Source organism: Dermochelys coriacea, chromosome 15 (assembly GCF_009764565.3).
Source record: "Dermochelys coriacea isolate rDerCor1 chromosome 15, rDerCor1.pri.v4, whole genome shotgun sequence".
Taxonomy (NCBI): domain Eukaryota; kingdom Metazoa; phylum Chordata; order Testudines; family Dermochelyidae; genus Dermochelys; species Dermochelys coriacea.
The window spans coordinates 1382379-1410164 of NC_050082.1; the positions used below are offsets into that span (position 1 = coordinate 1382379).

General features: G+C 54.8%; 1 protein-coding gene across 1 annotated transcript in view; it reads right to left on the minus strand.

Annotated features, from left to right (window-relative positions):
• Positions 1-26025, minus strand: part of CABP7 (calcium binding protein 7) — a 66639-nt gene extending 40614 nt beyond the window's left edge. Inside the window, exon 1 of the mRNA XM_038373496.2 lies at positions 25366-26025. Coding sequence (XP_038229424.1) covers positions 25366-25471 — 106 coding nt within the window. The 5' untranslated portion in view covers positions 25472-26025. The remainder of the gene's footprint in view (positions 1-25365) is intronic.
• Positions 26026-27786: the final 1761 nt, after the last annotated feature.

The window sequence follows — 27786 nt, forward strand, 5'->3', positions numbered from 1 at the left end:
GCTGGAGCCTGCAACCTTGTTACATTCTGTTCTACTTACGTACACCTGTTTCGTAGCACTGGCAGGGTATTAAGGCCTAGGCAACCTAGGCGTGTACTGTGCAAAGGGCCCAGTCGGTGGGGGCAGGGGCCAACCTGAGCTCTGGCAGTGCTGCCCAGGTTTAGCCCTGCCGCCCCTCCATCACAGGGGAGGGGGAAACCATAGGGTCAAAATTAGTGCAGAGCAGTCAGAGCACTGCTTGGGTTTGGCCCTGCAGAGGGTGCAGGGCACCAAAATACATCACAGGACAGTGCCAATTTCTTCAGCCTCCCTCCTTGTTAACCCTTTCGTCGCTGCAGTCACCCTCCCGAACACCTTTCTAGTTTTTGCCTCCTTTGGTTCAATTGTCTTTACATCCCTTTTGTTTGGTGCGGACTCTGACCCCCAAAGCAAACCATGCAATGAGGGGGATCAGTATAGCACAACAGAGCTGTGTGCATGCATAGGTGTGTGTCATGTTAACCCTTTAAGTCACACTCTTGTCCGCTCTTTTGGCCCAGAACAATCTTGAACCAAGATCTATTCACACAGTGCAGCCAAGAGGATCTGAGCACCATCATCACCAAGAGGCACTGGAGATGGATTGGCCATGTGCTTCGGATGGAAACTGATCCTATCATCAGAATAACAATGAGATGGACACCTGAAGGCAAGCAAAAATGAGGCCGTCCGAAAACAACATGGCAAAGAGCTGTGGGAGCTGACCTGAAAAACCCAGGGCACAGTTGGGGAACCATTGAAAGACTTGCCAGAAACAGACAGGAGTAGAGGAGCTTCATTGCTGCCCTATATGCCAGAGGTGTAATGGGAACATGATGATGATGATGTTGTCCCATCTGTACCAGTGATGCGCAAGAACCCAGGCTCATTTGTTTTCACCACAATGAAGAGCCCATTTGTACATGGGAATTTTGATCAAAGAATTAAGGCCCCCTAATGTAAATTTCTTTTGCAAAAAAACCCTCTTTCCTTCCTTAAAGTCTCCAGGCCCTGCTGCAAGCATTTCAATTCAACAAAGTGATTTATTCTGGGAGATCCCCATGGTAAATCAGTCGCTCACTCACTGCCTTCCAGATGTCATGTTTGTTCAGTCAAAACCAGTCTCTGTCTTTCCTCCTGGTGCCTGCCTTCATGTGCTTGCTGAGCTGAGCATTCACAGGTGAAGCCCCACATCCCTTGTCCATCCACGCAGTGTCTAACCCATCTGAGAGTGGTGGGTGGCAAAGACCCCTTCTTCTCTTCTCTGCTGCTCTCATTGCTGGGGAGGGAATGACTGCAGCAGAGACCAGCTCATCTCCTAAGGAATAATCCTGTCCCCTCCAGCCATGTGGGGAGAATGGAGGGTTCCCGGAGGGCGTCAGATCTCCCGTGTGGGACCACTACATTCCTACAGTGATGGTGGAGTGTTAATTCCCACTGGTGTCCATCAGACAGCATCAGACAGTGGTGTCTCTCACTCTCCTGAGTGGATGAGCTCAGATCCACCAATGATGACTTTGGGACCAGCTCCGGAGCAGAGCAATGGCTGTACCCTTCCAGCAGGGAAGCCACCCTCTGCTCCCATCTTCTCTGCTCTCACACAGAGCCCAGAGACACCCCCTGAAGTGTTGTCACAGTGCTTCTACAGACTCCTGAAGCACTATTATTCACACAGCCTCAGCTGAACTACCTCTTCTCCCAGGGCTGGGCATTGAAATGTGATAATTAGCTCGTTAGGTACCCAGCCCCACTCTGATCTGGTCATCTGGAGCCCCTCTCCTTCTTTAGGCCCTCTCCCAGAGGGTGGGCTAATTGGTTAGACAGTGCCCACAGCATGGGCTCAGTGGGTGATTCCCAGCACTCCATCACCCCCAGCTTGCTGAGCACAATCCGCAACTCAGGGGCAGCTTGCAAAGGGGGGCAACCTTTGTCTCCGCTCAGAGTCTCAGGAACCCCAGGGACAAAGGGCGGGCTTGGAGATCTGCAGGACACCCAGAGGGAAGGTGGGAACTCTGGCTTCCCTCAGATACAGGGTTGGGGTCAGGCCCTGGGCAGTTATTTCTATATAGGTTTGGAGAACTGGAAGGTGCTGGGTGATTAGAGAAGAGAAGGAAGGGAAGGAGAGAGTTTCTGGCAAGTCCCAGCTGGTAAGTCTAATCTCGGTAAATGAACCAAACAAATAGTGAAGGGAAAACAAACATAGTTAGCAATCTTGTGTTATTCACTCTCTGATTTTCAGCAGCACCCCATGGCCTAGGTAGCTGGGCCAGCTGCTCAATGTGGCACTTGGAGTCCTGCCAGTGCCTGGGGGGCCAAGCCCGGTGTGTCTGCATGTCCAGTTTCTGAGCTGTCTGTTCTGATGTGTCTGTGCACCCAGAGTCTGGGAGGAGAGAAGGATTTCTGTGCCCATTTATCCCTGGGCTGGAGTCTGGCTGGGCTCAGGCTTGTGTTTGCTGGAACTAGGACAGATGTGGGGAGCTGAGATAGGACAGAGAGGGAGCTGAGAAACACCAGCCCAGATAAGGAGGGGACCCTGAGCAATGACTCACACCTTCCCCTCCCTACTTTCCCTGGGCTGCTGGCCATGGAGTGTCCTCATTTTGCCCTGGAGGGTCCCTGCCTCCAGCGCCTGGATCTGATCTTCCTTGCCATCAGGTCTCTCTTTTGAAGCAATTGTTAAGCCCAGAAACCACAACAGCAGGAAACAGCTTCACACCCCAGCATAGGATTGCCAGCTTTCTACTCGCCCCAGACCAAACACCCTTGCTCCACCCTCTGCCCTGCCCCTCCTCTGAGACCCCACCCCTTTTCCGTTAGTCTTTAAGGTGCCACCGGACTCCTCATTATTATTAAAGTAAAGGCACCAGGAGGGTGCACATTTGAAGACTGATGGAACTGGAGAGGCAAAGTTTGGATCCACACCTGGATTTGTAGGGCAGATTGGGTCCTGCTGTGTCCTAATGGACACAGCAAAGACCTGGGAGTCAGGACAGCTGGATTCCACTCCCAGTTCTGCTGCTGACTCAATGCATGATCCCAGGCAAGTCATGTTTTCTCTTTACCTCAGTTTCTCCATCTCTAGAATGGGGCTAATGCTATTGCCCCTCCTTTGCAAAGAGTGTTCTGCTCTATACATGAAAAGCATCTTCTCAGGGCAAAGCATGGTTATTTTGAAGCCATCTGTCTCTAGCAGTTTGGGGGTATCTGTGCCTTGGGGTGTATCTCCAATTACAGAGAGAGGCATGAGCTGTAAAATTTGAATCCAGATCCGCTTTTGAATCTGGATTCTACATCCTAAGGTAAGGGAGTTCCTGGATTCAAGGTTCTGATTGGACTCTTCTCCATTTCCAACCACCAATGGCCACTATAGAGACAACAGACAAAGAGGCCACAGTTTGTTTTCCACACCAGGAAGATTTGGTGGATCCCACCCCCAAAGGGAGACAGTGCAGAGAAATGGTCTCAGTCGGAGAGGATGGGGCAATGGAGGAGGGAGAAATATGCAGACAAATATGGTGCAGCCCCCAGCTGTGGGCTAGAGTCCCAGCTGGGCTATGCAGGCCATGGGAGGAACCAGGCCCTCCTGATCCCGCCGACGCCAATGGGAAAAGTCCCATTAGTTCAACAGGAGGAGGATCAGGCTCCAGTAACATCAGCCCTCACTCTGCAATTAGGATTACCACCTGTGAAATGCAAAAGCCCCGGCACCCATCCCCCACCACGGCAAGCCCACTGCAACCCCAACCACAAGGCAACTCTGAAACCCCCCTTTCAACTGCCGCTTACAGGATCTAGTGAGAGAACACAGATAGCTAAGCCGGATACCATCGTACGGCTCCTCACTCTCATGTGACTCAATCCCGCTCTCACATACCTGTGCCCTGCGCTGGCAGATAGCTGCTGTATTTTCAACAGGTTTGATCTGTTATCACTTAAACTTCAGAAGCAGAAACACTGCAGCATCTTTAGCTGGACACAGAAACTTTTACCATGAGTATTTGGGAGAACAATGCAAATCTTTAGCCCCATATAAAAAAACCCCACAGACTCAGCTTAAATTATTTTTCTGGCAACTGACAAATCCATAAAAAAACTAGCTAGGCCGGTCAAAAAGCAGCCAGGTGATAACCCTATCTGCAATATCCAAAGAATCCAGCTTGAAATACCAGATACCAGGCTCAATGTGCTGCCTTGCGGGTGAGGTTTTGGAGCATGGGGTCCAGTATGCTACCTGGAGGGGTGGGCAGACCGGGGCCCGGTGTGCTGCCTGAAGGGGTGGGCAAAGCGGGGTCCGGTGCGCTGCCTGGAGGGGTGGGCAAAGCGGGGTCCGGCGCGCTGCCTGGAGGGGTGGGCAGAGCGGCACCTGGCACGCTGCCTGGAGGGGTGGGTGAAGCGGGGCCCAGCGCGCTGCTCATGCCAATAATGCCAGCAAGACAAAGAACAGAAATGTGCCTATTGCATGCACTCAAGGCAAGTAGACAGACATCTCCATGTTGACATCAAACAGTAAGGTCTTAACTGTTTTTATGTCAGATAAGCTTAAAATATGATGAACCTGTCACTGTGGAGTTATAGTGCCTGAGAGAATGGGGTGACAGCAAGTGCTCATATTTTATATATGGGGATCTTTCAGTCATATGCACAGGGACACACTCCCATAGGTGCCTACTCTGTGGGTGCCGGAGCATGGAAAACAATAGTGGGTGCTCAGCACCCACCAGCCACCGCTGATTACCAGCTTGGTGGTGGATGGGAAGAGCATGGGCGGGGCAGGGTCGGAAGAGGTGGAACGGGGCTTCAAGGGAGGGGTGGGGAGTGGGGGTGGAGTAAGGGTGGAGCCTTGGGGGGAGGGGTGGAATGGGGCGGGGCCTTGTGGCAGAGCAGGGTGGAACACCCACCTGGAAAGAAGAAAGTTAGCGCCTGTGTGCACTACCGTAGGGATCTCACGCACATACATTTACGCCCCACTATGGGGGGTCTCTTTCACACTCTCTCTCTCTCCCATGGGGGTGTGTCTGCCACGCACAGTCCTTCTTTTTAATCGATCTGCATCCATTCACTCTGACTCTGTAATCTCTATACCACAACTCATCCTTTATCAGACTGATTTCCCCCATTTCTCTCCTGTTTGCATCTCTTGTTCTTTCCTCTCTCTCCTTTCCCATGTCTCCCATGTTCCATCTCCTGCTTTCTCTTGTCATTCATTTCCCCATTTCCCTGCTCCCCCTTTCCTGTCCCTCCATTTCTCCCTCCACTTTATAGCCCACCATTCCCCCCTCCTCTCTTCCTATCACTCCCACCATTCCCCTCTGTCTTTCCATCTCCTTTTTCCATCCCTTCTTTCTCTGTCCTTGCTCCCTGCCCCCCTCTAGGGGAATGTACTTGTAATATCTGGCCTGCCCTCCCTAAGGGTATGTCTACACTATGAAATAAGGTCAATTTTATAGAAGTCGATTTTTAGAAATTGATTTTATGCAGTCAGTTGTGTATGTCCCCACTAAGAGCATTAAGTCAGTGGAGAGTGTCCTCAATACTGTGGCTAGCATCGACTTACGGAGCGGTGCACTGTGGGTAGCTATCCCACAGTTCCCACAGTCTCCGCTGCCCATTGGAATTCTAGGTTAAGCTCCCAATGCCTGATGGGGCAAAAACATTGTTGCGGGTGGTACATGTCATCAATTGCCCCTTTCTCCCTCCCTCCCTCTGTGAAAGGAACGTCAGACAATCGTTTTGCACCTTTTTTCCTGGGTTGCCATGCAGACGCCATACCACGGCAAGCATGGAGCCTGCTCAGCTCACTGCTGCTGTTGTGAGCATTGTAAATACCTCGCACATTATCCTGGAGTATGTGCAGAACCGGGCTAAGAGACACCAGCACGAGGATGATTTTGATGAGGACATGGACACAGACGTTCCTGAAAGCATGGGCTGTGGCAATTGGGACATCATGGCGGCAGTGGGGCTGGTTGATACAGTGGAACGCTGATTTTGGGCCTTGCAAACAAGCACAGAGTGGTGGGACTGCATCGTGTTGCAGGTATGGGATGATTCACAGTGGCTGCGAAACTTTCTCATGCGTAAGGCCGCTTTCCTTGAACTTTGTGAGTTGCTTTTCCCCGCCCTGAAGTGCAGGAATACTAAGATGAGAGCTGCCTGACAGTTGAGAAGCAAGTGGTGATAGCCCTGTGGAAGCTTGCAACGCCCGACTGCTACCAGTCAATCGGGAATCAATTTGGAGTGGACAAGTCCACTGTGGGGGCTGCTGTGATCTAAATAGCCAATGCTATCACTGACATTCTGCTATCAAGGGTAGTGACTCTGGGAAATGTGCAGGTTATACTGGATGGCTTTGCTGCAATGGGGTTCCCTAACTGTGGTGGGGTGATAGATGGAACGCATATCTGTATCTTGGGACCGGACCACCTTGCCAACCAGTACATAAACCACAAGGGATACTTCTCAATGGTGCTGCAAGCACTGGTGGATCACAAGAGATGTTTCACTGACATCAACTTGGGATGGCCGGGAAAGGTGCATGACACTCACATCTTCAGGAACTCAGGGCTGTTCGAGCAATTGCAAGAAGGGACTTACTTCCCAGACCAGAAAATTACCACTGGGGTTGTTGAAATGCCAATAGTTATCCTTGGGGACCCAGCCTACCCCTTGCTCCCATGGCTCATGAAGCCGTACACAGGCAGCCTGGACAGTAGTCAGGAGCAGTTCAACTGTAGGCTGAGCAAGTGCAGAATGGTGGTAGAATGTGCCTTTGGATGTTTAAAAGCTGTTTTACACTGGAGCTGTTTGCTGACTAGGATAGACCTCAGCACAACCAACATTCCCATTGTTATTGCTGCTTGCTGTGTGCTCCATAATATCTGTGAGAGTAAGGGGGAGATGTTTATGGCGGGGTGGGAGGTTGAGGCAAATCAACTGAAGACTGATTCTGAGCATCCAGACACCAGGGCGATTAGAAGAGCACAGTTAGGCGCACTGGAGTGGAGTGGCTGGGTGCCCGGAGCCTCTCCCTGCCGCCCCTGCGTTCTTGGGCTTCTGGGTGAGGAGGATGTGGAACTTGGGGAGGAGGGCAGTCAGTATACAATGGATGCAGTGGGGGTCTGTGCTCTTGTTGGCTTTCCTGCAGCTCCAACAGATGCTTCATCATGTCCATTTGCTCCCCCATTAGCCTCAGCATCGCCTCCTGCCTCTGCTCTTCATGCTCACTTGATGCTTTCCTGGCCTCTGCCACTGAATGCCTCCATGCATTAAGCTGTGCCCTATCACTGTGGGAGGACTGTATGAGCTTGGAAAACATGTCATTGTGAGTGTGTTTTTTCGCCTTCTAATCTGTGATAACCTCAGGGATGGAGATGATAGGGGGAGCATAGAAACATTTGCACCTGGGGGGAGATAAAAAGGGAGAGTTAAATTTAAGATGATACATTTCTGAGAAAAAGGGAGACTCTTTCACAGTGAATCAACCAATTCACAGCAGATAGCACATGTGCTTTAGGTACAAGGTCGCATTTTGCCTTTTATATTGAGCACTGCTGGTATGGTGACACATCACACACGGCTGGGCAACAGAATTCGGTTTCCAGGCAGCCATGGTAAGCCTTTTGGTACGCAGGGTTGTCTTCTTCCGCCTTCATAACATGTCGGAATCGTTTCAAACTGCAGTGCCATCCTTTCCCATAGCAAGCAATGGCAGTTGGGTTTCACATTTAAAAGGAGGGGCTGCAGTTTTCAGGTGGATGTGCAGCACACACCTCCCTCCACCCCACCACATGGCTATTCTCTGGGATGATCCCTTTTAGCCAAGCGCAAACAACCCAGCGTGAACGGGGTCCTTTTACTGTTCCCTTACAAAAATCCCCCTATTTCAACCAGGCGACCATGAATGTTATCACTCTCCTGAGGCTAACACAGAAAGATAAAGACTGAATGTTGCTTGAATGTTACCAAAACCCAGGACCATTTGCTGCCATGCTTTGTGCTGCAATGATTGCAGAGTACTTGATACTGGCTTGGTGTGGTAAAGTGTCCTACCGTGGAGGACGAAATAAAGCAGCCCTCCCCAGAAACCTTCTGCAAAGGCTTTCAGAGTACCTCCAGGAGAGCTTCATGGAGATGTCCCTGGAGGATTCCTGCTCCATCCCCAGACACATTAACAGAATTTTCCAGTAGCTGTACGGGCCCGGAATGCATCCAAATTCTTCAGGGCAAATCAAACATTAAACACTATTGCTTTTAAACGCTGTACTGTAGTTACAAATGTGCACTCACCAGAGCTGCCTTCTCCAGCTTCAGTATCGGGGATCCCGCCTTGGGAGGGTATTGGCTCCAGGGTGATGAAAAGGTCCTGGCTGCCGGGGAGGATGGATTCACCGCTTGCCTGCTGCGCATTCTCCTCCTCCTCGTCTTCCTCATCCACAAAATCCTCCTCCCTGTTGTGTGAGACTCCCCACTTGCAGGTGTCCACGGACAGCGGTGAGGTAGTGGTAGGGTCCCCCCTAGAATGCCATGCAGCTCATCATAGAAGCGGCATGTATGGGACTCTGACCCGGAGAGACTGTTTGCCTCCTTTGTCTTTTGGTAGGCTTGCCTGAGCTCCTTGACTTTCACGCGGCACAGTTGTGTGTCCCTGTTGTAGCCTCTCTCCACCATGCCCTGTGCGATTTTGGCATGCATATATATATATATTTGCATTTCTTCTTTTGGATCGGAGTTCGGCCTGCACAGATTCTTCTCCCCATACAGGGATCAGATCCATTGTCTCCCGTTTGCTCCATGCTGGAGCTCGTTTGCGATTCTGGGGGGACTGCAGTGTCCCCTGTGCTGCTGAGCTCGCCACGCTGACCAACAGGAAATGAAATTCAAACTTTCCCTGGGACTTTTCCTGTGTACCTGGCTAGAGCATCGGAGTTCAAAGAGCTGCCCAGAGTGGTCACAATGGAGCACTCTGGGATAGTTCCCAGAGGCCAATGTTGTCAAATTGTGTTCGCACTACCCCAAATTCGGCCTGGCGAGGTTGATTTTAGCGCTACTCCCCTCACCGGGGAGGAGAACAGAAGTCGATTTTAAGAGCCCTTTAGGCCGACAGAAGGGGTTGGTCGCGTAGATGCAGTCGTCTTAAAATTGACCTCACGCGGCTAAATTGGACCTAACCCCGTCGGGTAGACCAGGGCTGAGAGCAAACGGCTTGGTGCTGTGTCACTGTACCTGAGACGAGCGACAGCCTGAGCTCCCAGCTCCTCCCCACATGGTCCACCCCCATACCCAGGGCAGCCTGAGCTGCCAGCTCCTACACAAATGGTCCCCCCTCATGTGCCCAGGGCAGGCTGGCCCCACTCTCACCCCACCCACAAGGGAGAGTCTATGGGGGGAGGGGCAACAGGAGGGGTGGGTGATAGAGATTCCCTTTCCTTCCTCATTGTGTTGATATCCTCATCCAGTGCAACGATTGTCTTTGTCTGTAAATCGTCTATGCTGAAGAGCTGGCCCTGGCTGCAATCTAGCATTACTCTTCCAAGGTGCGCAGATGGCATCAAGATGCAAGCACATGGCAGAGTGCTGTCTGCATATCACCTTTCAAGGGCATTAGCATTAAAATTCAGACTCTGAATTGCCCGGTGTCCGGTTTTTGACCAGAAAGTCTGGTCCAAAAGGGGACCTAGCAGTGTCTGGTTACCAGAGTAACCACAATCAGCCTCCCCGCCAAGAGGGCAGGAAGAGCAGCAGCTGCTCAGCTGCTCGCAGAAAGCTTCAGCAGTGGCGAAGGGGCCCCTCACAGCCTGAGGAGATGGCTCTGGCGGAGAAGGGGGCTGGCCTGGGGAAGGGTGGACACCACAGGTTCACACCGGAGCTGCAAGCAGAGCGGGCAAGGAGAGGGCAAGCTCTGAGCATGCCAGCGAGGCTGCAAGAAGGAAGGGGGCAGCCCGCTACCTGTGGGGCATGGATGTTGGGAAAGGGGCTGTTTGGAAAGCTGCAGAGGGGTCCGGGCTTGGCGTGCTGTGCAGGACCACTTCCCCTGAAGGGCTGGGCCGCCAATCCTGGCTCCATGCACGACACGATCACCATCCAGGTAGGAGGCTGGCCATCCCCCAGCGCCGATCCCTGGGAACTTGGGTGCCTGCTCACTCCAGGCGGCAGAACTTGGCAGGCTCGGGGCCTTTACAGTCAGCGTGTCCCAGCCACAGCCAAGGTAGGTCAAGAGCCGGTGCCCCAAAAGCCCCTCACCGTGGGGTGCGGAGGAACCAGGAGGCTCATTAAACCCCTTGGGAGAAGTGGGGAGACCCCAGAACCAATATTTCTGTGTAAGTTTTCTGGAGCCAGCCAGGGAGAGTGGGTTGTGGCTGCCAGGGGGGCAGCTACAAACAAGGGGGCAAGTTCCCCAGATGGAAGCAAGCAGCTCCCTGCTCTCAGTTCCACGGACCCAGATGGGCAAGGGATACCTGGGCATGTTTGGGACCGTCCCTTGCCTCAGTGTTGGGGGACCTGGAGCAGCTGGCATGGGGGAGCTGGGAGTCAGGACTCCTGGCTTAGAGAGGAGAATGGTGTTTTGTGGTTACAATGAGGCGGGAGGAGCTGGAAGCCAGGACTCCTGGGTTCTATTCCCAGCTCCGCCACAGACTTCTTGTGACTTGAGTGAGTGGCTTATGGAGAAAGCCTCCCCCCTGCACATAACTGGTGGGATGGGGAGAGTATGGTGGTCCCTGAGCTAGGCGCAGGGTGTGGGGGGCAAAGAGGAGTGAGCAGAGAGTGGGATCTTGGGGGAGGGAGCAGGGGGTAGGGCCACAGGGGAGAGGGAAGAGTAGGGGTGTCCAGTTTTCTGAAATTGGAAAGTTGGCAACTCCAATTCAGAGTTAAGGTTGCTCTGCCATAACACAACACAATCACACTCAAATAACTTCAAAAACCTTAACTCTGCCCCTGCAGTGGGGTGATAATGCATCATTCTCAGATTGATTTGGAAGCTATTGCCTAATGTCAGATTCCCCTGAGATTTAAGGAGGCCTGTGGACTCAGCTAGCTGTCTGTAAAGGAGAGAAGACAGGAGAGAAATAGGGAAATAGTTTACTTGATTTACAGCTGAGCTGCCCAGGTCTTGCTCATGAACATCTGGCTTGGGAGAGTGCTAGACACTGTTTGCTGTTGGCAAATAGCAGCATCATAATGCACATGACCAAAGTCTGTGATTGATAATGTGTAAGGCGGGGGAGGAATGGCCTTATAATTCAGTTCTACCTTGATGTACAGCTCAGCCAGGAACTTCCCTGCTTAAATCTGGTGCTGTGAGGATACCTTTAATAATGCAAGACACCTGAAAAAACGATGTAACTGTCTGTGATTGAATTAAGAACACACAATGCTTGAACTCCTACTTCTCGAAAGTGGAGCAGAGCATGTCCGGTCTTCTCGGAATTGAAAAGTGCTTTCCCTGGTGCGCGTGTGTATGAAGCGAGTAACTTGGATGTATGCATAAAAGGTGAATGTGCACTGGAGTGCCTTTTGATGTAGGTTTGTTACAGCCCAATTCCTGCTCTAGTGTTACAACTGCTTTGCTTACTCTTCTTAAAGAAAGAGAGAGAGATTGATCTTTCTTCCTTTTTCTGGCAAGGTGGCTGCAGCCTTTGGCTGGTTTGTCCGGAAGAGACCTGCTCCTCCAGGGAATTCCCAGACTGTTCTGATGTCTAACCAGCTGGTCAGGCACACAGCTTCAGATGGGGAAGTTACTTGGCAAAGGATGGTGGATCTGCTGGAACCAGAGGCTGGTCTGAAGACAGATTTGGGATGATGGGAGCTCATGAGCCTTGTTCCTGTGGGACTGCAAAACCAGGTGTTGGAGACAAGACGTAGGATCTTTGAAGCCAGTAGCTGGACTCCATCATCTTCCTAATGTGCACCTAAATGTTCTTAGCTGGCAAGCCATTGAGTTACTTCCCTGGTTGTTAGAATCATAGGATTAGAAGGGACCACAAGGACCATCTGTTCATCCCACGGTCCTGGTATAAGGTGGATCAGATTCACACCGGAAAACCTTATAACCCACTATAAAATAGCTTCCCTTTGCTGGCCTGGTCACACACTGTTCATAAAATGATTGCAGATTATTACATCTCGGTTCCACTTCTGTCACAACTGGCATCTAGGCATCACCAGCCCGGGTGTGTTAGCAGTGCCAGCCCCCTCAGCAGCCTGGGTCTGCCAGCGTCTGCAGCCCTTAACTACACAGCCAGATGGGGACTGTATGGTCACGATGGCCAGCAGCCCGTTTGGTTCCCTGTAAGAGGGAAGAGCCCAGTGCACCTGTGACTGGTCAGCTACCCCCCCCGTCCATTAGGTTTAAAAGAGGACACCTGGGCTTTGCTACAGAGGGAGGAGATGAGCAGATGGGAGCTGTCTGAGAGATGCCAGGAACAGGAAGAAGGAGGACAGCAATGGCAAGAGTTGCTTGGGAGAGCACTACAGGAGATCTGAGCTGTGGTGGAACAGCTGATGAGCACTGCCCAAAGCTGGGGCCCCTGATAAGCAGCAGGCTGGGGTTGTGGCAAAAGGGGCAGATCCAGCTCAGTCAGGGGAAGCAGAGCTCAGATGCAAGAGAGTGGACTTCAGAGGGACATGCCCTAAGCAGGGGTAGGACTCCCTGCCTGGGGAGTGGGACACTGGGGAGCTCTCCTGGGGACACCTGACCTGGGGGCTGTAGAGACTGGTTGCTCTCAGATAGGGGGGGGTCTGGAGAGTGGGGGCCCTGCATCAGGGGTGAAAGGAATGAGGAACACAGTGCTGCTATTGGCTCTCAGGGTGATCTCGAGGTAGTGCCCCTGCAGAGACAATGGAAAAGCATTTGTACCTTTGTATGTTTATGGTGGGTGTGTCAAGAATGGCTTAATTACAAGGGTTTGTGGAACTACTGCCCTGGTTTACCTGAACAGATTATGCACAGAGAAGGGACTTGGAATGGACAATGAGAGATTGTCCCTTTTGTGGGGAAACTGAGGCAGGAAGACTTGTTGGTCTGCTACTGGAGTGTGTGCAAAGGGGGCCCCCATTGGCAGCAAGCTCTTTCCTGGGAGCAATGGAAATAACAGTGGCGGCCAATGGGAGTCATGAAGGGCGGGGCTAAAAACCAGGCTATGCCCCAAGTTGAGCACCCAAAACCAAGGGGTTGTTTTGGACATTTGATGAAAGAAGGCTGCTTTCCCAAGGCTTCATGCAGTCAATCTGCTGTGCACTGCAGAGCTCCAAAGGTCAGGTTTTTAAAGGTGCCTAAAGAGCCGCCTGGTCTCAGATAACTCAGGGCCCTGATGGCAGGGTGAGGATTAGAAGTCGAGCCCACGCTGGCGCATGTCACAACCTAGCTCTGTCAGCAGCAGCCAGTGCTAGCCCCACCCTCTTGCTCTCCACCTCTGGTCTGGGCTCCATCTACTTAGGCTCAGCTTTCACCCTTCCTCAGGCTGGATGGCACCTGACTTCTTAAGCACCCCCCTTGAGATCAGTGGGTCTCCTCATGTGGGGGAGGACTCCATGGAGAGAGCAAGGGGACCCAAATCAGGGCCGTACATGGTGAGTTGTCAAGGGGCCGGTGCAGTGCTGAGTCTAGTAGTGTCACCACTGAAATGCTAGTTATTAATAATGAATCACAAAGAGCGCAGCTTGGGGCTGAAGGACCCGCTCTGGGGCGGCAGCTCCCATTAGCCTCTGTGGGTGTTAGCCATATGCCAGTGAGTGAATACAGCCCCAGGGGCTACTGGCCCCTAGCCACACTGCCTCAGCTGTGTGCAGGTGCTTCTCCTGCTCTCTTCTTAGTGATTCCCAGGGCTGGGCCCAGCAATTCTTGTGCGGCTCTCCTCTGAGGCCCCTCCAATTGCTATTCTGTAGCAGACAGCGGGTTAGCACTGGCAAGCATGTGCTTCCTCTCCCTGCTGTCCGCAGGCATCTGGGCTGGAAGGATGCCTGCTGGCAGGGCAATACACAGCAAGGGCGGGAGAGAATGGTGGCTGGCTCTGTGCCCTCCCTCGGGGCTCTCTCACTGCTCTGCCCAGCTAGACAATGATTGTTGTGGGTGTCTGGGTAGATTCCCCTCCCTGGACAGTGTGAACTGGAGTGAGTGGCAGGGCTGGGAGATGGGATGCCCAGGTCCCCCTTGTGTCTCTAGCTTTAAGAAGCTCAGTGTCTCTGGCTTGCGGCAGCCCTTGCTGGAGCTGTGTTTGCTTAGCTGTCATTTAATGGCCTCTTCTCCCTGTGGCTCCTGCAGAGCCCAGCACTGGAACTCAGGGAAACGCACCACAAATGGCTTGAGTTGAACAAAGGATGTTTTAAAACCAAGATCCCCAGATCCAAGCATCTACCAGCTGGGTGGGGGAGGGAGGATTCAGGGCCAGGTTGGCGCAGTTAGTGCAGGGGAAGATGCTGAGTTGGCTGCCCTGCAGGCAGGGAGGGGACACACACACACACCCCCGCATGCCCTCAGCCCCCTCCTATGGCGACAGCATGCTCCCCAGGCAGGGCATATTGACATGGGAGCAGCAGATACCCAAGTGGGGCTCTGTCACTGGGAGAGGGAGAAGCAGAGGTGCCCCGGCTGGGGAGCATTTGCCTCCTCTCCTCTGAAGGGAGCTTGGGGAGAATCTCTCTGGGGAGATGGGAAGATGCAGTGGGGGTTAGTCTGGCCCCACTAGCTCTGGGTACAGCTGTTGATTCCTTTTCTAAGGGCCCAGGTGCCTCTGGAGAGTTACAGTTAAGCCCCCTGGTAAAACCTGGTACAGTTCCTGTGGGTTTTTTCCTCCATAAAATCAACTTTTAGTCTGAAAATCCATCTGCCTGGATACTGTACCAGGCCTCCAGACTGTGTTTGAGAGTCCCACACTCTGGTTTCCCCCATCAGTCCAGTGTCTCCTGCTGGGGCTAGCTTGGGGGATGTGCCCCTGCACAGCTACAGCCATGTGCATGCACTCACTGCTGTGGGCCTGCATGCCTTTCAGATCATGTCTTTTGTCCCCCATGCACTTCCCCAGCTGCATTCTGGCTCCACGCACTGATGCAACCTTGAACCCTCGACTCACAGTGCTAAAAGCTGAGTCTCCCACATGAGCTAAAGCAAGAACCCTTTTAGCCAGCTGCAGCATCAGCCTTGTTAGCCACCTATGTGGCCCAGCCACTCAGAGGGCAACAAAGGCCCCCTGTTCTCCGCTTGTGTGTTACAATGACGTCCACCAAAGCAAGTAAGCTCCCCTCCTGGCTTGCTCCGCTGCTGAAATGATTCAGAGCTGGGCAGGCTTCCCCAGCTCTGCCCTGGAGGGGGCGCCTCTCAGGGCTTCTCTATAAGTGAGATGCTCTGGAAAATTAATCCAAATTAACACTGGAAGTGAATTAAATTTAAAGCGAATTAACGTTACTTTAATTCGGAAAGAATGCCCACACGGGTTTAATGCGATCTAACTAATAATGCCGTTTAAATTCACACCTTTAGTTAATTCAGATTAATTTCCTAAAGTGTCCTGTGTAGACATGCTCGTAGTTGGCAGAGGGAATTCAGGCTCCATAACCCATTCACCACCCAGCCTCTCTGCTGAGACTGCCAGTTAGTTCTGGTGGTGGTGGTGGTGGTGGTGGTGGTTTTTGAGACATGGATACCTGTCTGCTGGAAACTGGGCCGACCCACCACTCACTGCCCCGGTGCTGCTAAGCAGCTCTCGGATGGCTCTCCATCACTGCACAGTGGATTGATTAGAACATGGCATTTGGGACACAGCTGTGAAATTGGGGCCAAGTTTTCCCAGGGCTTGTGTCAGGATCCAGGATGAGCAGGAAGTGGGAGACAGCTGCCTGCCCTCTGTCTGGCCATCACCTTGCTTCTGTTTGTTTCCACTCACACCTCTTGCTGCAGGGGCTGCTATGCTCATCAGACCCTGCCCTGAACAGATCCACCCTGTGTAAAAGGTGTGGTCCCTGCTGGGGCAAAATCCCGGCTCCATGGATGTCAATGGTAAATCTCCCATTGGGTTCACTGAGATCAGGCTTTCACTGTGGGATGTTGCTGAGGAGGTGCTCAAAAGGCAGAGACTTGAGAGCAGGATGGGTGCAGGAGGTGGGGTGAAGGTGTCTTGCCAAAGACAGGGTGGTTGTCATGGTATAAAAAGGAAGGCAGGCCTCAGAGGGCTTAGCCATTCCATATGGATACATACCCCAAAGCTTGGCTGCCAATACAAACTGCAGGGGCCTAGGGCATCCCCTCCAAACTCCTGACCAGGATTTGGGAACTGCCCAGAGACTCTTACACTGAGCCCCTTGCATACTGGGGCGGGCTTTGGGTTTTCTGGCCTGGTCTCTAAACACAGAGTTGCATGGCTTTAACTAACCTGGTTCAAAGCTGCCGTGTCTACGCTCTTAAACTGGATTTAACTGGATTTATTTCTGCTTAGCTGGCAGCGGTGAGTGGGCAGGAGCTAAACCAGCATAACCAGTTCTGAACTGAGATCAGAGGCCAGGCCAGGGTTGGCACCAGTTTAGCTAAATGGGTTTTAAAACTGATTTCAGTGCAACCAGGGCTAGATGTGTGTGTGAACAAGACCTCAGTCAGCGCTGGGTGGGTATCCTTGCAGCACAGACCCCAAGGACTGTGCCTTTCTCTGCTGTCCCACAGCCTTGCTTTAAGAAGCTCCCAGTAACCACAGATGTAGCCCGAACTTTCAGAATTGGGACCTAACTTTAGGTTTGAAATGTTGGCTTTGACTCCTGTGTGCCTCAATTTCCCCCATCTGAAATGTGATGCTTATACTTTCCCCACCTCCCTGGAGGTTGTGAGGATTAATTACACTTGGCATCTTCAAGGTACTTACAGACATCAGCTAATGATCTGAGCTTCATTAAAATGAATGATCATTTCCTTTGTGCTGCTGGTGTGCCTGGCACTTAGACATAAGGGAAGGCACCGTCTCCGTCCCATTCGTCCTGTCACTGATTTGTACTGTGTGTCCCGGACCCTCTGCCTCCATGCCCGCTCCTAACTCATCCATATGCAACAGTTTGCAGATGCCAAAGAGCTGAGGCCTAATTGAATTGATCCTGCTGCTGTATTTATATCAACAAATGGCTGCTACAAAACACAATCAAACAGTGAGACCAGGCAGGCGGGCATGTCCATGAACCTGGATTACCTACCTGCTTCTTCCCCATGTGCTATGGTGATGAGGGCTGTATAAGAACTAGACTAGAATAAAATTCTCCTCTGTTACCCTCCTGGAGGGTTGGAAAACATCTGGCAAAGGGAAATCACCACAGTATGGATCTGTGTTCCCCTGCTAGTGGCTGGATGCATTGTGTTATAGGTGTCTGCTACTGCTGCCAAATCACTGGGGCTGCTTCCTTAGATCTAGCCGTCGAGGCTCATGCTTCTAGACTGAGAGGTCCTAGGTTCAGTTTCCTCAGATGACCCCTCCATGGGGTCATTGTCAAAGTGCCTGTGCTGGGATTTGGACCTGTAACTCTCAGGACAACATTCCCTGGCCAGGGAGAGGGTCTAATCTAGGGGTGAGCAAACTTTTTGGCCCAAGGACTACATCTGGGAGTAGAAATTTATGGCGGGCCATGAATGCTTCCAAAATTGGGGTTGGGCTGTGGGAGGGGGTGAGGGCTCTGGTTGGAGGTGTGGGGCCAGAAATGAGGAGTTCAGCGTGCGGGAGGGGGCTCTGGGTTAGGAATTGGGGTGCAGGGGAGGTGAGGGTGCTGGAGTGTGGGCTCCTGGGTGGGGCTGGGGATCAGGAGTTTGGGGTGCAGGAGGGTGGTCTGGGCTGGGATTGAGGAGTTCAGAGGGAGGAAGAGGGATCAGGGTTGGGGCTTGGGGGTGGCTTCAGGGCACAGGCTCTGGGCAGCGCTTGCCTCAAGCAGCTCCCAGAAGCAGCAGCATGTCACTTCTCTGGCTTCTACGCTAGGTGCAGCTTGGCAGTTTTGTATGCTGCCCGTCCACAGGCACTGCCCCTGCAGCTCCCATTGGCTGTGGTTCCCGGCCAATAGGAGCTGCAGGGACTGCGCTTGGGGTGGGGACAGCATGCAGAGCAGAAGCCCCTGACTGCCCCTAAGCGTAGGAGCTGAAGGGGGGGGCCATGCTGCTGCTTCTGGGAGCTGCATGGAGCAGTCCCTGACTCCGCTTCCTGGTTGGAGCACTGGAGGGGGCAAGCCCCAGATCCCACTCCCCAATGGGAGCTGAAGGGCCACATTAAAATGGCTGGCAGACTGGATCTGGCCCATGAGCTGTAGTTTTCCCACCCTTGGAATCCCTGCTAACTCAAGATCCATGGGGTGAGTCTGGTTAAACACAAACATTGTCCTTCATAACATGGTTCTAATGATCTGATGTGTTGTGCCAAGGGACCCCTCAGTGGACGGAATGTCCTGATTCCATGAAAACACTGCCCTGAGCAGCCCATTGTCTTCTGCGCTGGCACCTTCCCTCTCAGCAGAGCCCTAGGATGTCCTGCTACCACTGAGCTAAGGATCGAGTAACCCCAAAGAAAGGGGCATCCCATCCAAACACTGATAGATTGCCTGGACATGCTCTCACCTGTGTGGCAGAGGAACACCAGGGAGTTGGCAATGTACCCCCCCCCCCCAGCTCAGAGCACCCCAGCAGCCACCACCAAGCTCTTGTCTGAAATGCTTACACCTTCCAATACCCTGGCATTTGGTTTGCTTAGGAACACAGGCAGATCTACCAAGTCCTGTTTTCTCTCATCAGTGGCCAGCACCATGTGTTCCAGCAGAAAGTGTAAGAACCCAGTAGTAGCAGATATGGAATAATCTGACCGATATTAGATTTGACCCTGGTCTGTAATAGTGACAGATCAGCTTAAACCCTGAAGCACCAGGTTTTATCTTTCTTTCACAATTGTTATCATTAGTTAAAAGTTAGGATAACTTTGCATATTCTCAATGTCCGTATACATGCCCAATCCCTTTTTGACTCATGCTATAAATTCTTGGCCTTGACAGCTTCCAGTGGCAGTGAGTTCCACAGTCTGATTGTGCATTGTGTGAAAATTGTTTGGTTTTGTGCCCCCTACATCTCATTGTTTGTCCCCTTGTTCTTGTGTTAGGAAACAGAACAGAAGTACTGAATCTCCCTTCTCTAGCCCAGTCACTATTACATAGACTCTGGTCCCCTCTTATTCCTCTCCTGTCTAAAGGAAATGATTTCAGTTTTACAATCTCTTCTAAGATGAATACCCTGATCTGGGGCCCTATTAGGAGGAAGAATTTAATCAATGCCCTGGTTTGAGATGGCAGGGGTGGCTCCTTTCATTGCTGATTTAAAAGAGGGAAAGGTGATCTGATGGGCAGTGCTATCTAGTAGGCTGAGCACAGGGGGTTGGGGGGGAGCTATTTGCCCAAAACACCAGGGTTCCATTCCTAGTTCTGTCAATGGCCTGCTGGGTGACCTTGGACAAGTCACTTCATATCTGTGCCTCAGTTTCCCAATCTGTAACACAGGGATAACGACACTTACAGCCCTCACAGAGGAGGCTTGGTTTATGATCCCACCAAGCTTTGGAAATGAGGGATTAGATTTGAGGAAACCAACCAGGGGCTTTAGCACACAACCCTCATAACAAGGACCAGGAGCCGGGTGACTAGTAAAAATGCATGGGTGGGGGGTGAGGGGTGAGGTAGGGCAGCATGGAGTAGTCATGGGATTCAGCCATAAAGAAAGATCTAGGGACATCCAAGGAAGGGCTCTGAAGTACGTGATTTTGGATCTGACAAGCCAAACGCTTGCCTGGATGGGCTAGTTTGAAAGCTCTCTGCCCAGTGCAGGGTCCAGAGGGGCACAGGTGGGGAAGGGAGGCTGTACTGAAAAGGGGGCAGAGCAGGGAATGAGGGACATAGTTCATACCCAAAGGGAGAGGGTCAAGGAAGGGACCGGGGGTGTACTGCCTGCATGAGGGGAGGGGGCATGGGACCAGGGAGTGAGGCTCTATTGCATATGGGAGGGCTTAGATAGGGCAGCTGGTACGAGACAGGAGGGGGCTTGGAGCAGAGTGTGGGGCAAAGAACAGGGCCCTGGGAGGGGGCTGATGGAGGGGCTGGCTGGAAGGGCCCACTGTATGCAGGAGCATCCTGAGAGGTGCAGGGAGCTGCTCTGAAGCAATGGTTCAGCCTCAGCTTGGCTGCTGCATTCAGCCTGGCCCCTCCACTCCAGAAGGATGAGCAGAGAAGATGCTGCAGTGGAAATGGTCAGCTGTCAGGGACAGCGGTGAGCCGGGGTGAGGGGGATATGTCTGAGGAGACAAGGCTGATCACGCAGGAAAGGCAGAGAGGAGGAGGAGACAGGACAGAGGGCCTGATAATAAGGGATGGCAAAGACACATCTGGCTGAGAGCACCTGGCCACCCCATCCCCTGGGGACAGAGAAAAGGAAATGTATGTATGACTGACCTGGGGAACTCCTGGGGTTGGGAGACAGCCCCAGGGTTAGGCATTAATCTATGCAGAGATGCTGTGAATGCTGATAGTTAGGGCTGGGTTAACTCCTCAGTATTACAGTGGCAGCTAGAGACCTCAGCCATGATGCAGGCCCCATTGTGCTGGGCACTGTGCAGTTAGATCCAGTCCTTGGCCCGGAGAAGTTACAGTCCAAATCAGGGTGGCCAACCTGAGCCTGAGAAGGAGCCAGAATTGACCAATGTACATTGCCAAAGAGCCACAGTAATACGTCAGCAGCCCCTACCCCACTCCCAGTGCCTCCCACCCACGGCAGCCCTGATGCAGCATCTCCCGGTACCTCCCAATCACTGTTTTGTGGCGTGTTGGAGGATGGGGGGGAGGGGAGGAGCAAGGGCACTGCAGGCTCAGGGGAAGGGGGGTGGGGAGGAGCGAGGGCACTGCAGGCTCAGGGGAGGGGGTGGGAAGGGGTGGAGTGGGGGCAGAGCCTGTGGCAGAGCCAGGAGTTGAGCAGTGGGCACACCCCAGCACACTGGAAAGTTGGCACCTGTAGCTCCAGCCCCGGAGTCGGTGCCTAGACAAGGAGCCGCATATTAACTTCTGAAGAGCCTGCATGTGGCTCGGGAGTCACTGGTTGGCCACCTCTGGTCCAAATATACAAGAGACAGGGAGCATCGCAAGAGGCAAGGAGGCTAAGAGACTTATCCAAGGTCATGCAGGGAGTCAGTGGCAGAGATGAGAATTGAATCCAGATCTCCTGTGTCCCAGCCGGGAGCCTTAACTATGGGATCATCCTTCCTCGCAGTCTAATTCTGAGACCATGCACCAAACTCTTCCTCATGGAAGCCCACTGGCTTCAGCAGGCTTCTAGCAGGGCGGCATTTGACCCCTGTGGTTCAGCTGCTGTATTCCTGGGTTTTTGGGCTCCTGCTCCCTTTAAAGAGGGAGATTGGGAACGAAAGGGGCAGAGATGGAGAGGGGAGAAAGAAAGGAGGGTGAGCAGGAAGCAAGAACCAGACAGAGCGTGAGTGGAGGAGCAGCAGCCCGGCTGTCATACACGGGCGCCCACCCGTCTCGGCTCCCCACCTCTGCTCGGGAGCTCAGGCTCCCTTCAGAGTGACACACGGGCTGCTACAAAACCCGAATCACCAGCTTAAAGAGACACCGAGAGCCCCAGGCTTCCTGCAAAGATCACGAGCCCCGAACTCCATCTAGCATCGTTCCCCAGCTACAGCTGTGCCGCAGGTGGGGCCGGCAGGGAGCGCAGCAAAGAGCGCACGGCAGCCCCACGTCGTCCAGCGAGACGGGCTCTGGGGCTTCGCGTCGGGCATCGAACAGCCCTGGAGACTTCACCCCAAAGGGCCGGAGCCACCAGCTGGTTGGACCGCAAGGACCATGGGGTTGGTGCAGTACAGCCGAGAGAGGGGGCATTGCTCTAGAGGGTCCAGTGATCTGTGCCATGCAGTTCCTATGTTCCTCAACTCCCATGATTCAGGGAAGGAATGGGCAAGTTGTACCATATCCACGAAAGAGCAGGGGGAGACTTTAGAAGGTGGAGGGGAGGACCATATTCATGAGGGGAAAGGGAGAGGGGCTTTGAATTTCCTGGCGCTCCAGGCCCTGACGTGCCTATGGTGAGCCAGATGCTCGGGAACCCTCCTATGCCAAGCGTGCCAGCAGCCTGGCAGGGACAGAGCAGGGAGCGAGCTTCGTTGGTGTCACCTGCCCCATTGCTTCCCTGCGTGACATCAAACAGCCCGGAGGAGTCTTGCTGTCGGCTGCGATGTTTTCTCCTTTAGGGTCTGCCTATGCTGCAATGAGGCCAGCACGGGCAGGCGTACCCCACTTAGCAGGGTAGCCAGGGCGGCACAGGTGCTGGCATGGGTGAGGTGCCCAAATATGTACCTAGGGTCGCAGGCGGGATTGTACTGGGCAGCTAGGCTGGGCAGCTGCCTTTGCCATCCTGGCTAAACGGCTGGTTTTTTGGGAGCTAGCCGGGATGCGCCAGCCCACGCGGCAGCCCGTGTGGGCATCCTCCGTGCAGCCTGCGGACCTGGCCAGAGCGCGGCACCTTTGTTCTGGGCCAGCGTTGCAGGTTTCGAGACTTGTGTCAGTTCCACATGGGGATGAAACCAAAACCTGCCCAATGGTTTCGCGCAGCGGATTTGTGTTGAAACGTCTTTTCTGCACTTGAAAAGCACTGGCTGTCCATTCTGCCTGCTCTCTTCCTCTCTCTGGGCCGCAGAAAGCTTCCCGTCCAAATCTGTCCTGAGAGCAGGGTGCCTGGGGAGCGCAGTGGCGATACGCCATGTGTCAATGAAAAGAACGGTCTGACCAGCCCTGGGATTTAGCGCCGGGGAGGGTGCTTTGGGGCTGGGCTGGGGGGGCCTCTCTCCAGCCACAGGACAGAGACAATAGCAGGGCCAGCTTCTCTGCCCCCAACCTCACACCTGTACCTCAAGCCTACCCTGCCCACTTCTCGGGCACCTCAGTCTCTGTGATCCTGTCGGTCCTTGGCCTCTCTGCTCAGTCTGGCTGCAAGGAGCCGGGGACGTTTCTGCCTGGGGCACGCCTGTTCACCAGGCACCTAAACTGAGATTCCCCCAACTCATTGCACAGAAGACATCCAAAAGGGACATTGCAATGTCAGCTGTGTGGGCACAGCAGGGACTACAGGGGCAGAAGCACCACTAGCTGCCAGGCATTTCTGGGCAGGTTGGGTTCAAGCAGCAGGGAGGAGAGGCAGAGGGGACGGTGGTTTGCCTCCTACTGCCAGATTGCCTGCAAACTACCCCTTGGCAGAGGTGGTGAAGGAGATGCCAGCTGGGGTGGGGGTGGGGGGTGAGTAGGAATGAGATGGAGAAAGCTGTATGGGGCCCCTACGCTCGCTGCTTGCTCCCTCCTGTGTCTGCCTTGGAAATCGGAAGAAGAGATTCCCCGTTGGAATTAACAGGGGGAGAGCGATGGAAAACGGCCCCTGCGACTCAGCTGTTCTCATGCCAGGAAAGCAAGAGTCGCTCACATCATATCCTGACACATTGTGATAGGAAGCAACAGTCACGTTGCAGTGTGATGGGAAAGCAAGAGTCGCTCACGTTACACAGCCCCAGAGTAGTGTGACATAGTTAAAGAAAAGCAAAACCCGCTCACATCGTATCCTGACCCAAGAGACCAGCAGGAGCTGGTCATGTCACACGATAGAAGAGTAACAGTCACTCGGCCCGGGTTGTGATTATAACAACAGCTTGTAAGTGTATTAGTGTGACAAAATGTTACACAAACGCAGCTCCCTGTGCTTATGCTGTAATAGAAAAGCTGCACAAGCCCCAGTTATTCATCTCTTATGCTGATAGAAATACGTCGGGATATAAAAGCCATTGCTGCTCCGACCACACTGTGAGAAAGCGACAGGCGTTCATCATTCTCTTGTGGCCCTGCTCCACAAAACAAGCCACCTGGTCACAGGGGGATAGAAAAGTAAAAGTTGCTTATGGCACAGTTTTGGGGTTTTGTTTTGTTTAAAAGTAACGATCGCCCATGTCATAAGATTGTGACATAATGCGCTCAGACAGCGCCAATCACTCATGTTGTGCGATTGTGATACACTGTGCTAGGCCTCCAACAACGGCTAATGCCCTGCGAGTGTGACCCACGCCGCGCTGGGAGGGCGAGGATGGGCCGTGCCCTGTGAGTGTGACCCACGCCGCGCTGGGAGGGCGAGGATGGGCCGTGCCCTGTGAGTGTGACCCACGCCGCGCTGGGAGGGCGAGGATGGGCTGTGCCCTGTGAGTGTGACCCACGCCGCGCTGGGAGGGCGAGGATGGGCCGTGCCCTGTGAGTGTGACCCACGCCGCGCTGGGAGGGCGAGGATGGGCCGTGCCCCATCACGGTGCCTTTGTGGCCGCGGATCAATCGCTTGTTGTAGGCGGCACCCCCACACCGAGTGCCCGGCTCCCCCGCCCTTCCCGGTTTGCGCCTCCTGCCTTGACAGCGCTTGCCCCGCACCCCGCACTGACCGGCAGCCGGGCGCCTGCGAGCCCGGCGGGGCTACTTGGCAGGCGTGAGCCCTGCGCGGATCGCCCGGGGCCGACGCGAGCGGAATGCCAATGGCGGGGGCTGGCCGCCGGCGCCCGGGGCTGCAGGGCTTCCCTGCCCGCCGCGGCTCCCCCGCGGCCGCACTGGCACAGGGACTGGGCTCTCCGGCCGGCGCAGCGCGCCCAGCAGGGAGGCGGCTGGAGGCTGGGGAAGGTTCAATTCGGAGCCGCAAAGCAGCCCTGGGGCGGGGGGTGATTCCCCGGCCCTGAGCAGGGCCCTGCCCTGGCAGGAAAGCCCCCCCCCCGTGGGAGGTCCCCTCTGCTCTAGCGCTTGGCCCCCGCCTGTTGCTCCCCTTTCCTCCGCACCGGGGCTGTTCCCCCCGCCCCCCAGCCTGCCTCGCTCCCCACCGCTCTCCAGCCCTCTGGCGCTGGGGCGCTAATTCTTGGCGCGCTTGTCTGCCCCCCCCCCCGCCCCAGCTCCTGCTCCGCCGCGGGCACGTCTCTCCCTCCCCCGCCTGCTGGGCAGCTCGCTTGGCGCGCCCCACGGCCCATCCACGCCGGCCCCGAGTGGAATCCCGCCCCCCAGCAGCCATCAATGCCCCGGAGCCCCGGCCGCGCTCCGCAGGGCGGGCTCTGGCGATCGCAGCGGGCACGTCCCGGCCCCCGCCACTGACCGCTGCCAAACTCCGGCCGCGACCCGCTCCCAGGAAACGGGTGCCCCCCACCCCGCCCCGTGCGGCTGCCGGGCGAAGTGACCCCGCAAAGGGAGGGAGCCCCGAGATGCGCCCCCCCGGGCTTGTTCCCGAGATGCGCCCCCCCGCAAGCCCGCCGCAGCCCCCCTAGCAGGCAGCCCCGCCGCCCGGCGGTCACTCACCCTCCAGCTCGTCCTCGGGGATCTCGACGGGGCGCTGCTCGAGGATGCTGGGGACGGTGTAGATGCCCCGGTACATGAGCGCCGCGGTCACTGGGTGGAACGGCATGGCGGGAGCGGCCCGGGTCCCCCGCTGGAGCCCCCGCTCTCATCCGAGGCGCCCTGGCGGGGCCGGGGCGTGGGGCCGCAGAGGGCTCCCCCCGCACGCGCCGGCCCGCGAGTCCTCCTGCCCCCGGACAGCGGGAGCTGCCCCGCTCCGGCAGAGGCTGGGGCGGGCGGCGGGGAGGTGGCAGCCTCGGTGGCCTCCCTGCGCCCCTGCACACACACGTCCCGGGTGCCCCAGCAAAGCCACGGGGGCAGAACGGTCCCGCCGGCGGCTCGGTCCGGTCAAACCCAGCTCCCCATCCCGGCAGCCCCGGGCTCGGCTGCTCCGCGCGGCTCAGGCAGGCGGCAGGACGCAGCCGGGCATCCTCCCTAGTGTTTCACCCGGGGAGGCTCAGAAGCAGGGACCCCATCTAGCCACTGCCCAGAGGCCCCTGGGGGGCTGGCATGGCTTCGGGCCAGGTGCCGCGGGGGGGGCAGCATGGGCTGCCCCCACCCCCCCGTGCGCTAAGTTGCCCAGCCGGAGTTCAGCGCTAGACTTGCTCCGGCAACCTCCGTCTCCGCTCTGCGCGGCGCCTGCCTCGGGCTGGCTCACGGCGCACGTCCCCCCCCCCCGTCAAGCGAACCGCTGAGCGGCCAGCGCGGAACCCAGCCCTGAAACCGCCTGCAGGGAGCGGGAGGCAGCCGGGCGACGCTGGCCTCTCTCGCACGCCGGGCTCAGGCTGAGCCCGCCCCACACCGGGGAGAGGAGCTGCCCCAGCCTGCTCCCATCACTAGCTGGGGCGCCCTGGCCTTGGCCTCCTAGACTCCGTGCTCAGCGCAGTTCCCACAAGGCCTAGGTGCCCCCTTGTCCGGTCGGAAACCAGGCTGCCTGCCTCTGTCTTTATCCCTTTGCCCGTCTCTGCAGCTGGAGCAGAAAGGGGGTTTCTTGCGCACTGCAGCACCGCAGCAGATGGCCTATGAGAGGGCCCTGGATCCTGCCATTAGCTGCCGGGAGCCAGGGAGGCAGCAAAGGATGCTCTGCACTCTGCCCGGGGCACTGCCGGAGGGGCCTGCCAGCTTTGTGGGAGAGGCCTGTGGGCCAGGAGTGCACAGCTGGGCGCCCGCTGCGCATTGTGCAGGGATGTATGGGGAAGGCAAATGCATTCCAGCAGGTGCTCCTGTGCCAAGCAGGGCCTAGTGCCCATCTCAGTCTCATCCTGCTGGCAATGTTTCCCCCAGGTTCTCACCAGCCAACTAGGTCACACACATGTAAAGTATGCAGGAGATGGGTGCTAGGACCCCCATTGCACTGTGAATGTGAACAAGCTGTACAATGAGGAGGTCTAAGAACCTAGGATGGGATCAGACCATCTAGCTCAGTCTCCTGTCTCCAACAGAGGTAGGTCCTAACTGCTTTGGAGGAAGTGGTGAGAAATGGGGCATTGTGGAATGTGCATGAAGATATTTCAGTCATATCAGTCTCATGGGCTTGCCAGGGACTGGCTGGCTCCAGGGGCCCAGCAATGGGAGGCAGAGCCTGCGCAGTTCTGTTCTGCTCTGTTCTAATAGGAGCTTATGCTGCGCTCATCACCATAGTATCAGAGCATCTCCCAGTCAGGCGTTAAGCAACATTTAACATTTGTCCTTCCACTAGGGGGACAAGCATGTGCAGGACGACATGGTCAACGAAACGTGTCCTGCCCTTGGAGTGGAAGGTGGTGAGGTAGGTTTGGGGTGGCTCTTAGTTCCTGGGGAGTTCATTCCACAGTCCATCCTGGAGCTTTAGGACTTTTACGTGCCCTGTTCCCAGGCTATGGAGCACCTTGAAGATCAGGACTGAGACCCTGAACTCAGTTCAATATTCGATGGGAAGCGGGTGTAGGGAGCAGAGGACAGGTGTGATGTTGCAGAGGAGATGAACTGCAGCAGTAACTGCATGTCGTTACCACCTGATAGGAACTCGGTGGTGGTGTGAAACGAGTTTGCTGGGTCTCAGTCCAGCCCCAGGTGGGTCCGTATTGTAATAGCTACCACCACAAATGGCCCCTTCCCTTATGGGCAGTCCCAACAGAGAGAACAGGGATTGAATAATGTCCCTTCTCTGCAGCATGGGGCATGGGTCACTTGCAGGTTTCAGCTAGTAAGGAGTGATTCTCTGTAATATGGAGTCTTTAAATCAGGATTTGAGGACTTCAGTAACTCAGCCAAAGATTATGGTCTGTTACAGGAGTGGGTGGGTGGGGTTCAGTGGCCTGCAGTGTGCAGGAGCTCAGACCAAATGGTCATGATGGCACCTTCTGGCCTTAAAGTCTGTAAGTCTAAGTCGTGGAACCTGTGTTC